Source organism: Hirundo rustica, chromosome W (assembly GCF_015227805.2).
Source record: "Hirundo rustica isolate bHirRus1 chromosome W, bHirRus1.pri.v3, whole genome shotgun sequence".
Classification (NCBI taxonomy): domain Eukaryota; kingdom Metazoa; phylum Chordata; class Aves; order Passeriformes; family Hirundinidae; genus Hirundo; species Hirundo rustica.
In genome coordinates, this window is record NC_053487.1 from 28971407 (window position 1) to 28987092 (window position 15686).

Consider the following 15686-nt stretch of genomic DNA (forward strand, 5'->3'; position numbering starts at 1 on the left):
TGTAGTTTTGTAATTAAAATGTAGTTTTTATATACCAACCACAGGAAACCGTAAATATTTCAGAGAAAAAGAATTTATGACTTCCTTATCAGAAGAGACCAACTTCTCCTGCCTCGCTCAGTCCCAAAGACGCCACAGAGATTAAAGGAATAAAAAGTGACACTAACCAGGGAGAATTCTTTGTTTGAATGGAATTTATGCATCATGTATGAAATGTATGCATATTCAACAGGTTATTGCTTTTAAGAGATAATCCTTTCTTCATGGGAGTCCTGCTTTGGAGCTTTTTGCTCGGGAAGGCACCCAGACGTCTGTACTTAGGGTATCTGGTGGAATACATGTCATAGCTCCCTTCCACCAAATTCCCAAAAACTTCACTTCCTGAGAAGGTTTTTGAATTTTATCTGAGGTAACCTGCAAATCAAGACTTTGTAAGTGAGAGATTATTTTCTGTTGGACATCTCCCACTTCTATTTAATCTCCTCCCACAAGGATATCATCAGTGTATTGATAGACATCTACATTGTCAGCTATGGGTATATTTTCTAACTCTTGGGTATCTTGAGCTAGGGTGGGGTGTAGAAATTGCTTTTCTGCTGTGGACTCCAGGACAGTGTGGATGGATGTAGAAGAGAGATCTCTGAAGCTGGGTTTTAGAAGATAAGGTTTATTGTAAAGGATATGAGGCCTTGCTCTGACCTGCCAGGTGCAGCTCATGGCAAGGCCTAGGGAGGTGGGGGAAGGGAGAGGTAGGGAGAGAGGAGTAAAGAGCAAAGAGAGCAAAGAGCGACGAGACCAACCCACCCTCGCAGCCCCCTGATAAGGGGTCTCAAGGTGGGCTGGAACAGGGCTTGGGTCAATGGGGTTACAGATACTTGATACTTCAGGGGAGGGTTACAGGTGTGGGATGAACCATACATTGGGGGTGAGACAGAACATTCCATTTGACCTCGGGGTCTGGCTGCAGGTGACCTTCAGCTGGTCACATAACTGTTTTCCCAGACATCCAGTAGCTAGGACATCTCAAACATCAAAACTTACTTTCAATTCTATTTCACTTACAGGTTTCACATTCTCAGAATCTAAGCAATCATATTTGTAGGGCTTTCTGGCTTCATCCTTCCCAACATCTCCCCCGTTCTTATTAACAACTAAAACGCTATACACTGTCTTATTCATTATTTTTTGCACACACTGAAGTGTGCAGGGAACCGCTACTAAAACTACAATTACTACTATTAGAATGATCAAACCTATCTTACAAAGTTCCTTTAGCCAAGGTGCAAAGCTCAAACCGTCAAACAAATAGTCTAGCCAAGATGGGTCATCTATTGTAATTTGGCTAGCTAAATCTCTCAATTCTTGCAGTTGTTTATGAATGGAAACAGAGTGATCGGATAAATTCATGCAGCACAAACCTTCAAAATCTTCACAACCATGTCCATGTGCCAGAAGAAGGTAGTCAATGGCAGGTCTGTTTTGTAAAGTGGCATGTCTGATTGCTTCTTCATCTGTTAGCAAGTCACTGATCATAGTAGAGGTGGCATTTACTTCTTTGCTGAGCCAGCATCCTAACTTGTTTAGTTGTTTTAGGGCCATTGAGGAACTTAGCTGAGGCAGGAAAATGCTAGCAACAACTGACCCCCCTGAGTTCCAAGAATGGAAATCACTATCACAGTTGCTCTCATATTGATGTCCCCAGGAGGATCTAATTCTCCTGCTTTTCTTTTTGACTACTTTTTTGACACTCGGAGCAATTATTGTGAGTTGTCCCATGGCGCAAGGACCACTATCTATTTTTGAAGGTATACCTTGCCAGGCCCTGTCTCCACAGATGAGCCAAATCCCTTTAGGAAATCGAATAGGAAGTTTGTTAAAACTATCTGCATGGGGCTCATCATATATGAGAAGCTTAGTTTGATTGCACCAAGAAGTCATGTTGCTATAAACTGGGTGATAAGGGGTAACGTTTAAATGAGGGCCATTTTCTCCTGGGAAATGAAAGAAGTAACAGGTGCCCATAGTTAATGAGCTTAGGATTTCTACCTCTTGGAGGTCAGATTTATCAACTTTAGAATTATCAATATAAGTTTGGTGGTTTTGGCTGGGAGTTGGGGATATGTGATGATCATCATATGGCCAGTATTTGTCAAAAGTAACATTGTCAAAACCTTTTGGAAGGGGCACTCCAACCAAACAGGTCGAAAAAGGTTTGTCAGGGCTTGTGTCGGATAGACAGATGGTATCAGAGCCTGCAGACTTGGCTAAAGCAACCCAGACATTCGTCTTTGGTTGACTTACAGGTAAAGCTTGGCTACAAGAACTAAAACAAAAGAACAAAAGTAACATGCACGGGCGCAAATGATAAAACTCTAGTCTTTTCTTGGGCTGTTCTTGGCGGATCATCTTCTCCTGATGATTCTGCGCAGCTCAGGTCTGGGTGCTTGCTTCTTGGTTTGCAGCAGTACTGGCTGATGTGGGGGTCTCAGCGGGCTTCGATGCGTGGTACGGTTTCACGTTCTTTGCTGGAATCCACTGGAGTCCTTTTTCTGTGGAGACACACGCAAACCCCTTCCCCCATGTTATAAGATTGTATGGTCCTTCAATTTGTCCTGAATCTAGATTTTTAATTAAAACTGGGGGGTGCTCTTTTAGTTTTGCTTTCTTATTGTTTAAGAAATGTCTGTAAATGGGAGGATCTGGCTCTTCTGCAGAGCTGTTCAGAAAATTATAAACATACAGGGCTTTATTCAACCTCTTTTGAGGTGCAGCCTGGTCTTCTCCCCCTTTCTGTTGATCTAAAATGCGTTTTAGAGTTTGATGTGTTCTTTCTATCATTCCTTGACTCGTGGGAGAGTAAGGAATGCCAAATGTATGGCGAACACCCCAGTCATTCAGGAATGCAGCTAATTCTTGTGAGGTATATGAAGGACCATTATCAGTTTTAATTTCTTGGGGGACACCTAAATAGGAGAAAGCTTGTGAAAAATGCTGGCAAACATGCTTAGCTGTTTCTCCTGCATGTACAGAAGCAAAAACTGCATTTGAAAATGTATCAATAGAGACATGGATATTTTTAAGTTTCCCAAAAGAGGGGTACTTAGTAACATCTGTTTGCCGTTTTTGCAAACTTTCCAACCCCCTTGGGTTGGTGGCTCCTGAAGAGGGGAGAGGTTGAACCTGCTGACAGTTTGGGCAAGCCCGTACAATATTTTGTGCTTGTTCTAGGGTAATGTGAAAATCTCGTTTGATTGCCTGTGCATTTTGGTGAAAAAATGCATGACTCAGTTTGGCTTGTTCAACAGTGTTAGGCAAGGTGGTTGCAGCAAGCACTGAGGTAGAATTTTCAATGCTTGCTGCACCTTCCTCATCAGATGCTGCTGACGCCAATGCATCAGCTCATGCATTTCCCTCTGCCATAAATCCTGGAAGACCCGAATGAGCTCTAATGTGAGAAATAAAATAAGGGTTAGTTCTGTGTGATAAAATTTGATAGAGACAGGTGAGCCAAAGACACAACTTGTTGTTGTTCACATCCTTTTAAACAGATACTTCAATTCTCTTAATAACATTAGCAACGTATGCCGAATCAGTGATCAGGTTGAAAGGTTCTGGAAAGAGCTGAAATGCTCTTACAACTGCAGCCAATTCAACAATTTGAGGAGAACCTTCAACCTTTTGAACATCTTGTTCCCAGGTTTTAGTATTTTTATTTTGCCATGTTGTGGTGGTGCAGAACTGTTTTATTAGATTTTTGTAAGAAGTCTATGTTATGGTTCGTTTCACTGTATCCCCAATTCTGTATCCCTTTTGTGTTGTCTGTATAATAAGGTGTTTTGTGTCAATCATCCCATACTTCACATGACATGTAACATCCCCTCTGCCCCAACCCCCCTCTCTGGGGCAGATTGTCTATCACTCCCGGGGTCCCTCCCAGATTGTGAAATCTCCGGCAGAGGGTTTCAGGTGATAGGTAGCCTGGGGGAAATTCCTTTGGCTCTGGATTTTAGTGGTCTGAAGCTTGGGGGTGGGCACACCTTGTTACCCCCTGAATTCCCTGATTTGTTGTCTTCTTGTATCCTCCCTGGGACCCTCCCCCGCTTATAGGGGGTAGGAGGGAGGAAGAGGCTCTCTCAGCCGCTGGGTTCTCAGCCTAGAAGCTCTCAGCCGCTGGGTTCTCAGCCTGGAAGCTCTCAGCTGCTGGGTTCTCAGCCTGGAAGCTCTCAGCCACTCGCCTCGGAGCTTGGAGATCTCTGCTAATAAACATCTTTTAACCTGCTAAGCTGAGAGCCAGCCTTTTCTCTTCTGCTGCTGTTGACTGTCACCTTTGGGTCCAGCTGCTAAGCCGAGAAGCCAAAACGAACTGGAAACTTTGTGTCTGTGTTGACCCGAGCTAGCTGGGGGTCAGCTCCCACCCGGAGCGGGGACACAACCGGACGCACCATGTGACGACCAAATTGTGCATTCGCCCTGACCCATCAGTGAAGATAGTGACTGCATCTAAAGGCTCGTCACTGATCAGGGGTTTTTCTTTGTAACATAATTTAGCTTTGATCATTTTGTGTGCTGGATAATGAATGGAACAAGTGCCTGGGAAATCGAGCAAGGCATACAGCAAATCTTCTGATTTTTGCATTGCCCAATCAAAATAGGTTTTCTTCATGGGCAGATAGATAATTGTGAATTCGCGACCTGCTATTGAAAGAAGCCTTGCTCTGCCTTTGATGATGATTTGAGATATCATTTCTAAAGGTGTGAGAATTGTCTTTGGCGACCTGTACGAGATAAAAACCCATTCAATTATTAACAACGGATCTTTGTGAGAAGAATCCCATTGAAAGATGAGACCGCACAGTCTCAGCTTCTCTCCTAAAATTGCAAGGAAAAAGGGTTTGTCAGGGACACAGCGATGTGCTTGCCTGCTCTGCAGAGCACTAGTAATTTCTTCTAAGGCCTTGTGAGCCTTAGGAGTGAGGGATCTAGGGGATCTGATGTCATTGTCCCCCTTCAACAAATCAAAAAGTGGAGCAAGTTCATCAGCTGTGATTCCTAGGACAGGCCTAACCCAGTTAATTTCTCCTAAAAGCTGTTGTAAGTCCTGTAAAGTGTGAACATCAGTTCAGATTTGTATCTTTTGAGGAGTAATGGACTGTTCTGCTAGTTTCCAACCTAAATATTTCCAGGGAGCAGTCTCTTGTATTTTTGATTCAGAGATCACTAGCCCACTCTTTTTGATTTCAGCAACAACACAATTGCAAGTCATTTCCATTTGTTTTCGTGTTGGTGCTGCGATGAGCAAATCATCCATATAGTGGAGAATAACTGATTGTGGGAACTGTTCACGGACTGGAGATAGTGCACGGGCTACAAAATATTGGCAGATAGTTGGTGAATTTCTCATCCCTTGAGGCAATACAAGCCAATGATATCTTTGGAACGGTTCTTGCAAGTTTGTACTTGGAACGGAAAAGGCAAAACGAGGAGCGTTGTCTGGATGCAGTGGGATATTGAAAAAACAGTCTTTTAGATCTATGATTACAAGTGGCCAATCTCTCGGGATCATGGAAAGGTTGGGTAGGCCAGGTTGGAGAGGGCCCATGTTCTCAATCACTGCGTTGATCTTTCTGAGATCCTGTAACAATCGCCAGGTGTTGGAGGTTTTCTTATGGATTACAAACACAGGTGAGTTCCAGGGACTGTTAGTGGGCTTAATGTGGCCTTTTTGCAGTTGTTCAGCCACTAGATCCTTGAGGGCACTCAGCTTATTGTCTGGTAGGGGCCACTGGTCAACCCAGACAGGGGTGTCAGTTTTCCAGGTCAGCTTTAGAGTGCAGAGTGCTTTAGTGGCCCCTACGAAAAACCCAGTTCAATTTTTGCTCCCCATTCAGAAAGCAAGTCCCTTCCCCACACTGTGATGGGCTTTTGCACCACATAGGGACGGATCAATGCTTTCTTCTTATCTGGTCCTGTAATGCTGATTACAGATTCGCTTTGCAAGCACGGAGTGACACCTCCAATGCCTGTGAGAGTACCTGGGGGAGTTACTAACTTCCAATCTCTTGGCCGACAGTAAGAAGAGATCACAGAAACATCTGTGCCAGTATCAATCATCCCTTTGATGTTAACTTGAAGCCCACCATTTGACAATTCACAAGTTAGCATTGGTCTTTGTTCACTTATGTGTTGAACCCATAGAACTTCAGGATTTTCAGGAGTGACGGGGAAACAGCGTGGTGGCATTTGGTCCATAGTTCCCATAGGCAATGCTATGGCAATAGCTATAGGGGTTCTGGGAGGAATATGCAATGGGGGATAGCAGGCATTGGCTAGCACTAGCAATTCCTCGTTGCAGTTAACAGACATCATGCAAGGCAAAACAAGCAGTCCCAGGATGCTATTCCTTTCCTTACCAACAACTAAAAAGTCTTGCCTATGTTGTGAAGGCCCAGTGATCCCTGTTGACATATAATCGTAGCCATCATCTTTTAGAAAGGTTGTTGGCTTGGAGGTTGCCAAGGTGCACCAGGTCCCTGGGGGTAGTAGGCTTGGGTCATTACTTGGGATTGTGCTGGTGATGAAGCGAAGAGCTTTTGGGTCGGGGTATTCACAAATTTTTCCTCGGGCGCTTGGGGTGCCATTACTTGTTTCTTCACGCGATGGCGCTGCGCGCTCCCCTTGGAGTTTTTTTGATTGTATTTTCTGCTGATGTCCTGTCTGGCTTGACACTGCCAGGCAGGATGCTTTCCCTTCTTACAGGTGGAGCAGCAATCTGGTGCTTGCACACCTCTTTTGATGTCTGGGCAGTTCCTCACGATGTGACCAGGTCGTTTGCAGAAGTAGCAAGGTCCTGAAGTCACAGTAGCTTGCATAACAGCCATGGTGTTGTCTTGTTGTTGTGAGCTTAGATGCAGGGCAGCTAAGATTTCAGTAAGTTTCTGGTCTCGTGTTTCAGCTTGTGCTGCTTGTGCTGTAAGAGCCCTTTCAATTTTTTCTCCAATAGTTTTTCCAAGTTCATTTGCTTGAATCATTGCTATGTGCTGTGAGCTCCCAATTTGGTTACAGGCGTCAATCATTTCAGGCACTGTGGGTCTCTCCTTTCCTAGGGCTTTGATTGCTCTTTTACATTCTGGACTTGCATTATTTTCAATAATGTCCCGTATCATTATTGGGCGAGCTATATCATCACCGCATTGTCTTTCTGCTGCTTGGATCACTCGATCCACAAATGTGGTAAATGGTTCAGATGAATCTTGACTAATTAGGTTGTAGGCTTTTTCAAAACTTCCTGCAGGCTGAATCTGTACAAAGGCTCTACGAGCCATCTTTTTAATGTCGTCTAATGCTATTCTGGGTAAGTTCACTTGATTATCATTCTGATCATCAGGAGGGTCACCAGTTAGTTTAGACATAGTAAGGGTACGAAGGTCCACATCAGTACATTGTCTGTACATCTGCAGTAAGTTTGTAAGCAACCTTCTCCATTTGAATTCCCACAGCATATATTGAGAATCTGTGAGAATTATACCAGCAAGGTTTTTGCAGTCATTTGGTGTAAGTGTATGTCCTTCCAGGGTGCTTTTTAGCAGTTGTTTAAAATATGGAGAGCAGATGCCACTGTCCTTTATTGCTTTTCTTAATTCTTTTATTTCGTGAGATGGGATAGCTGTCCATGTTCTGGGACCTCCGGCTTGCTGGCTGAATATCACAGGCATGGCTAGAAGATTTAGATTTTCTTCTTTGCAAATTTCGCGTGTGACTTCATGCCAGTCTGTCAGTTGAAGGTCATCAGAACATTTCTGAGGACCTTCCAAAATCGGGATTGGTGGTGGTGGATGTTCAGGCTTAAGAGGGTTGGCAGCTGCAAGGGCAAAACAGTTCTCTGTCTGTCCTGTATTTGTTAAAGTGGCTGCCACATTCCATCCTCCCCCTTCTCGCTGCACGGTTTGTGTGCCAAGCTGTGGTCCATTCCTGCTTGGGTAGGGTGCAGGATGCAGAGGCAGGGACGCAGGCGGCAGAGGCAGGGACGCAGGAGGCACAGAGCCTGTCAGTGGAAACATAGGGGAAGAGACTGGAGCTGCAGAAGGATTTGTCAGGCATGAAGCTGTGGCTGTAGCATGTAGGTCCGGTGGAGGAAGAGATGCGGAAGGATACATATAAGTCACTGTAGAATCATGTTGTTGTGCTGCGTGCAGCCTCGGTGACAGGTGAAGGGCAGCTGGAGGCTGCGGTTGCGTGGAAACTGCTGGTGGCTGTAGTGTCGGGGTCTGTGCGGGACGCGTTGCAGTGGGGACTATTTGTGATGGGACTGTAACAGGATTCGGCTGGGCGTAGACTTCGGCATGGAGCGCGTGGGATGTGGCTGGACGGGTTGGCGCGAACTGTGCATGCGCGGGGTGCACAGACTTGGTGTAGGAAGGCATCATGGCGGCGGGCCGCATTGGGCGTGCGGGAGGTGGCGGAGGTGCAGGAACCGCAGCAGGGACCATGGCTGGGGCCGCGGGAGGAAACCCTAAGAAGTCTGCGGGCAAAGGAGACGCCGGGGCCGTGGCAGGGAGCTCCGGAGAGTCACTGTGCAACGGGGACGAGCCAGCAGGGGGTGGTGCAGTGAACCCGGTGGCGGCCGCGGCTTCTGGCGCAGCCGTAGCGCCGGCAGGGACAGTAGATCGGGCTGGAACACGCCACGGAGCGGGGACCGGGTGCGCATGACCAGCCACCGCTTGTGCCGCGGCAGTCAGCCACTGGTAGCTCGCAGGCTGGGCCAGGGCAGGGGCTGTGCGGTCCGGGCAGACAGAGAGACCATGCACTGCTGCGGTGGGGACGCTGGAAGGGGGCAGTGACACCAGTAGAGGCCCTGCGGCACGGAGGGCGCGTGGCGGCATCACGGGCTGGAGCGCTCCGTCCCGCGGCGCAGACGATGGTGCGTCGGCAGGGATGGGAACGAGCCGGAGCATCCGCCGCGGCGCGGGGCTGGGGCACTCTGTACGCGGCCGAACATGCGGGGGAGTGGTGGGCATCTCCGTGTTAGTGTGTGCAAGGGGAATCGCTCGCACCGCCGCCGGCGGCACTGCCGGCTCAATGAGAGGCAGCGGCGGTGAGGCAGCGGCGGGCACAGGCGAGAGTGGGGGCACCGCCAGCGCCATGTCGGCTAAAGCGAGGGGAGCCTGTGCCGCCTGCAAGAGGGTCACTGGGTCCGGTGGAGGGGTTGGGGCCGAGGGAACGGGTGCCGCGACCACGAGGGCAGGGGATGGGGCCGTGGCACTCCGTGGGGCCGCGGATGCCGAAACCACATGGCGTGGGGGGGGGGAGGGGGGCGGGCTCTGCTGCAGACCGGCAGCCGCGTGGAGATCTCTGGGAACAGCGTGACTAGGTGCAGCGGCGTTTTTTGCAGCGAAGAGCTCAACGAGAGCCCTACATGTTGGGACAAGCTCAGCAACAGCGAAATTCTTGCGTGAAATATCATTAAAGAGTCTATTTCCAACTGAGTCCCAAAAGTCTCTGGTAAAGACGGCTGAACGGTCAGCATTGGGAAAGTTAACTAGAGTCCATTCTAAAAGGTCTTTTAGCTCTTGCTTATGTAAAGTACTGTTATTGCAGCATAAAAGATGCTTAATTTGCTTATAGAGATCCCGATCAATGTCCTAGGGTAACTTTATGATGCCTGTATCCTCAATCGTCTGTTCTGTTTGTGCTGTACATTGAGTCCTGTGCCTTTAAGCCTGGTTCTAAGAGCAAGGAGAAGCGCGGAGTTTGTTTTGAGAAAACTGCCCGACTCCTCCACATTCTTCTGCGGACAGCGTGTTCGGCGGAGGCTTGGAGAGACTGCAGGACAGAGATCTTTTTTTTGCTTTTAGTTAGTTTCAGCTAGCTAGGGCAGAGAAGTTCCCTGGACTGTTTTTTTTCCTTTTTCTTGGAACTGTTTAAACCTGCTCTGGACTGAAAACCCAGGGGAGCACTGGGGGCTGCACCTGCGGCCCACCGGGGCCTGGACCTCGGCATTTTCCAGCAGCGCCAGAGGGACTGGGACTGAGGAGACGCTGAGAGAGAGCCGAGCTACACCCACGGCAAGGACTTTCTCAATTTGCCATCTCACTTCAGGAGAGGTTTTATTGTTTCATACTATTCATTCTTTATACTTGTATGCACTTCATTTGTTTAGTAAAATAGTTTTTTCCACTTTTCTCCAAAGAGGGTTTTGGGTTTTTTTCCGGACCAGTTGGAGGGAGGGGCCACGTGGGTTTGCTTCCTTGGAGGGATCCTATACAGGGGTTTTCTCCCAAATTTGTCCCAAACCAGGACATATTTTCTACTGGCGCCCACTGCGGGGCTCGAGAGAGTGGAAAAAACTTGTATTGATTATTATTAACTGCATTTTTTGGTTGTCCTTTGGGTGGGGATTAAACAGTCAGTGGCCATGTTGCTTCTTGAATTCCTAATGTCTCTTAGAATGGAGTCTTTTCTGCATTTCTGTTCCCTAGGCTTTTTTGAGGTTTTAATACCTTTCTGGTCCCTAGGTTTGTTTTCTTACCCAGAAATAGCTCCAATATTGTCCCTAACATACAGCTTTTACACTAGGGATGCACAAATTAGAATAGTTATTTTGCTGGGTTCTGTGATTATGGTTTATAAGAAGCTTATAAAGATACTGGAGTTTGTTCTGGGTATGTTCAGTTTATGGTTTTTTCGTCCTACCCTGCGTCCTAGTTCCAGCAGCATGTTTTGGGGATTTATCAACAATTGCACCCAGTTTGTTAGAGGAGGAGTAGGGGATGAGGCTCTTCAGCCTCTTCTTTCCTTCTTCTCTTTTGAGTCAGTTACATCACTTTTGGAGAAGGTTCAGCATCTCCTGAATGTTAAAGACACCACCTCCCTGGTATTTCACCTGGTGACTTTCCTCTATATGGTTTATAGCTTTTCTAGAATGAGTCACACACTGCTAAACACTGTAGGGCAGCAGATAGAGGCAAGGGAGCAGGGAGATAAATCAGTCACTCAGGCTGCAGCTAAACCAGACAGTGAGGCTAAGACACCGGCAGTTGCTGCAGTAAAGAAGGGAAAGAAGCACACGGACAAAACCGATCGACCAGTAGACGATGATTCAGGTGAAGGATCCTCAATGCCTCCTGACACCCAGTCAGGAGTCAAACCACCTGACACACAATCAGAAGCTGAAGCAACTGATGATACACAGTCAGAAGCCGAACCAACTGATACAAAATCGGAAGCCAAATCAACTGGCACAAGATCGGGAGTCCAACCAACTAGCACACGATCAGGAGCCCAACCAGCTGCTACAACATCAGGAGCCCAACCAACTGCTGCAAGAGCAGGAGCCCGACCAACTGCTGCAAGAGCAGGAGATACTATTGAGTCCTTTTCCCTGAAGGACCTTCGTGGCCTAAGAAAGGATTATACTCGACGACCTGATGAATCTATAATTAGTTGGTTAGTCCGTCTTTGGGATGCTGCAGGCGAGGCTACAATACTGGATGGCACTGAAGCGAGACATCTGGGATCCCTGTCACATGATCCAGTTATTGACCAAGAAATGATGAGGGAGGCTAGTCCTTGCAGTCTCTGGGAACGGGTCCTGGGAAGTGTGGCACAAAGATATCTCTGTGCCGACGATCTCTATATGCAGCAAACCCAGTGGAAAACCATTGAACAAGGTGTTGGGGAGGAAGAAGCCAAAAAACCCTATAAATATGATTGCCTCTATTCTGAGAATGAGAAACCTGTAAGTGAGATAGAATTGAAAGTAAGTTTTGATGTTTGAGATGTATTAGATACTGGATCTCTGGGAAAACAGTTATGTGACCATCTGAAAGTTACCTGCAGCCAGACCCAGAGGTCAAATGGAATGTTCTGTCTCACCCCTCAATGTATGGTTCATCCCACACCTGTAACCCTCCCCTGAAGTATCAGGTATCTGTAACTCCATTGGCCCAAGGCTTGTTCCAGCCCACCTTGAAGACCCCTGATAAGGGGTCCCAAGGGGGCTGGACGGTCTTTTTGCTCTTTGCTCTTTCTGATTGCACCCTTCCCTGAGGACTTTCCTCTCTTGGAATTTCCTCTCCCTACTTCTCCCTTCCCCCACCTTCCTAGGCCTTGCCACGAGCTGCAGCCTGGCAGCTCCGAGCAAGGCCCCCACATCCCTTACAATAAACCTCATCTTCTAAAACCTAACTTCAGAGATCTCTCGTCTACATTCATCTACACCGTCCTGGAGTCCTCAGCAGCAGGAGGAAGCTATTTCTACAACAAGGGATCCAGCGCTTGAGGGAAATGGCAGTGGCGGAGATTGTCTTCTCAGATGACATAAACACTAGGAACCCCGACTTGGTACCATGTACACCTGTGATGTGGCGAAAACTTGTACGACTTGGGCCACAAGAATACTCCTCTGCTTTAGCAATAATGAAGCGGGATGAGACAGAAGAGACCGTGCTTGATATGGCGAAGAAGCTACGAACATATGCAGATGCCGTGCATGGTCCAACACATGCAAGAATTGCAGCTCTGGAAACACAGGTGCGGGGATTAGCAGACAAGATAGAGGAGAATCACAAAGAACTCAAGCAGGACATTCTCCAGATCTCTGCAGTACAAGTTAGGGGCTCTGGCACCACACGCAAACGTTCCCTAGATAGAGAGGGAAAAGGCATCCCACGGGCTAAGCTGTGGGTCCTCCTGCGTGAATGTGGAGAAAACATGAAAAGATGGGATGGAGAATCTACTGATGCTATGACACAACGGCTGCATGAATTGTTGGATGGCAAGACTATGAGAGGAAGTTCCAGCAAGAAGGAAGCAGCTCCGGTTACCCAGGGAAATAAGGATAATCAGGCTTAGAGGGGCCCTGCCTCTAGCCAGGTAGAGGCTAGGGAAAACCGTGTTTTTTGGACTGTGTGGATTCGTTGGCCTGGCACATCAGAACCACAAAAATACGAGGCCTTAGTTGACACTGGTGCACAGTGCACATTACTTCCATCAAGACATGTGGGGGAAGAATCTGTTTCCATTGCTGGGGTGACAGGGGGTTCACAAGATTTTACTTTGGTGGAGGCTGATGTGAGCCTGACTGGAAATGAGTGGAAGAGACACCCTATTGTGACTGGCCCAGAAGCTCCATGCATTTTGGGCATAGACTTCCTCCGAAATGGGTATTTCAAAGACCCAAAGGGATTTAGGTGGGCATTCGGGATAGCAGCTGTAGAGACAGAGGGTGTTAAGCAGTTGAATACCTTGCCTGGACTATCAGAGAACCCATCTGCTGTAGGTCTTCTGAAGGTGGAAGAGCAACAAGTGCCAATTGCCACTTCAATAGTGCATCGCCGACAGTACAGAACAACTCGAGATGCTGTGATCCCCATCCACAAGATGATCTGTGAGCTGGAGACCCAAGGGGTGGTCAGCAAAACCCACTCACCCTTCAACAGCCCCATCTGGCCTGTGCGCAAGTCTGACGGAGAATGGAGATTGACTGTGGACTACCGTGCCTTGAACGAAGTGACTCCACCATTGAGCGCTGCTGTGCCGGATATGCTGGAACTCCAGTACGAGCTGGAGTCCAAGGCAGCAAAATAGTACGCCACAATTGACATTGCTAATGCCTTTTTCTCCATTCCTCTGGCTGCAGAATGCAGGCCTCAGTTTGCTTTCACCTGGAGGGGCGTGCAGTACACCTGGAACCGATTGCCCCAGGGGTGGAAACACAGCCCCACCATCTGCCATGGACTGATCCAGGCTGCACTGGAAAAGGGTGAGGCTCCGGAACATCTACAGTACATCGATGATATCATTGTGTGGGGAAACACAGCAATGGAAGTGTTTGAGAAAGGAGAGAAGATCATCCAGATTCTCCTGAAGGCTGGCTTTGCTATCAAGAAGAGCAAAGTTAAGGGACCTGCTCGAGAGATCCAGTTTCTGGGAGTAAAGTGGCACGATGGAAGGCGTCAGATTCCCACTGAAGTCATCAACAAGATCACAGCAATGTGCCCACCAACTAACAAAAAGGAAACACAAGCTTTCCTAGGCGCCACAGGTTTCTGGAGGATGCACATTCCTGAGTACAGCCAGATTGTGAGCCCTCTCTACCTGGTCACCCGCAAGAAGAAAGATTTCTACTGGGGCCCTGAGCAGCAACAAGCCTTTGCCCAGATCAAGCAGGAGATCGCTCATGCAGTGGCCCTTGGCCCAGTGAGGACGGGACCAGATGTGAAGAACGTGCTCTACTCAGCAGCCGGGAATAATGGCCTGTCCTGGAGTCTTTGGCAGAAGGTGCCTGGGGAGACTCGGGGCCGACCACTGGGATTCTGGAGCCGAAGCTACAGAGGGTCTGAAGCCAACTACACTCCAACAGAGAAAGAAATCTTGGCTGCCTATGAAGGAGTTCAAGCTGCCTCAGAAGTAGTAGGGACTGAAACACAACTCCTGCTGGCACCTCGACTACCAGTTCTGGGATGGATGTTCAAAGCAGAAGTTCCCTCTACCCACCATGCCACCAATGCCACATGGAGCAAATGGATTGCCCTCATCACTCAGCGTGCCCGCATTGGAAACCCAAATCGCCCTGGGATTTTGGAGATAATTACAAACTGGCTGGAAGGTGAAAACTTTGGTCTCATGGATGAAGAGGAGCAGGAACAAGTGACACGTGCTGAAGAAGCTCCACCATACAACCAACTGCCAGCAGAAGAAACACGCTATGCTCTTTTCACTGACGGTTCCTGCCGTGTCGTAGGGATGAACCGGAAGTGGAAAGCAGCTGTATGGAGCCCCACACGACAGGTTGCACAAGCCACTGAAGGAGAAGGTGGGTCAAGCCAACTCGCTGAGCTCAAAGCTGTTCAACTGGCCCTGGACATAGCTGAAAGAGAGAAATGGCCAAAGCTCTACCTCTACACTGATTCGTGGATGGTAGCCAATGCTCTGTGGGGATGGCTGGAGAAGTGGAAAAAGGCCAACTGGCAGTGTAGGGGAAAACCAATCTGGGCTGCAGATGAGTGGAAGGACATTGCCACTCGGGTAGAGAAGCTACCTGTCAAAGTCCGTCATGTAGATGCCCATGTCCCCAAGAGTCGGGCTAATGAGGAGCACCAAAACAACGAGCAGGTAGATCAGGCTGCCAAGATAGAGGTGTCAAAGATAGACTTAGACTGGCAACACAAGGGAGAGTTGTTTCTAGCGCGATGGGCCCATGATGCCTCAGGCCATCAGGGCAGAGATGCCACCTATAAGTGGGCCCGAGACCGAGGGGTGGATCTATCCATGGACAGTATTTCTCAGGTTATCCATGACTGTGAGACGTGTGCTGCCATCAAGCAGGCCAAGCGGGTGAAGCCCCTATGGTATGGCGGGCGATGGTCCAAGTATAAGTATGGGGAGGCCTGGCAGATTGACTACATCACCCTTCCCCAAACCCGCCAAGGCAAGCGCTATGTGCTGACCATGGTGGAAGCCACCACTGGATGGCTGGAGACCTACCCTGTGCCCCACGCTACGGCCCGTAACACCATTCTAGGCCTTGAAAAACAAGTTCTTTGGAGGCATGGTACCCCCGAGAGAATTGAGTCAGACAATGGAACTCATTTCAAGAACAGCCTCATCAACAACTGGGCTAGGGAACATGGCATTGAGTGGGTGTACCATATCCCCTATCATGCACCAGCTTCAGGGAAAATAGAAAG

The 15686-nt window shown here is 48.2% G+C and overlaps 1 protein-coding gene across 1 annotated transcript; it reads left to right on the plus strand.

Moving 5' to 3' along the window:
* The first annotated feature begins 10664 nt into the window (after window positions 1–10664).
* Window positions 10665–13368, plus strand: LOC131378750 (uncharacterized). The gene is made up of 2 exons (XM_058423922.1): window positions 10665–11666; window positions 12263–13368. The coding sequence occupies exons 1-2, from the start codon at window positions 10712–10714 to the stop codon at window positions 12847–12849; spliced, it is 1542 nt and encodes a 513-aa protein (XP_058279905.1). The 5' UTR covers window positions 10665–10711; the 3' UTR covers window positions 12850–13368.
* Window positions 13369–15686: the final 2318 nt, after the last annotated feature.

What these genes read in the sequence shown, in the direction of transcription:
- LOC131378750 (XM_058423922.1), top strand. Translation starts at nt 10,712, where the DNA reads ATGTTTTGGGGATTTATCAACAATTGCACCCAGTTTGTTAGAGGAGGA. An exon ending in GTGGAAAACCATTGAACAAG is followed by an intron (nt 11,667 to 12,262) that starts GTGTTGGGGAGG and finishes TTCTACAACAAG; the next exon opens with GGATCCAGCGCTTGAGGGAA.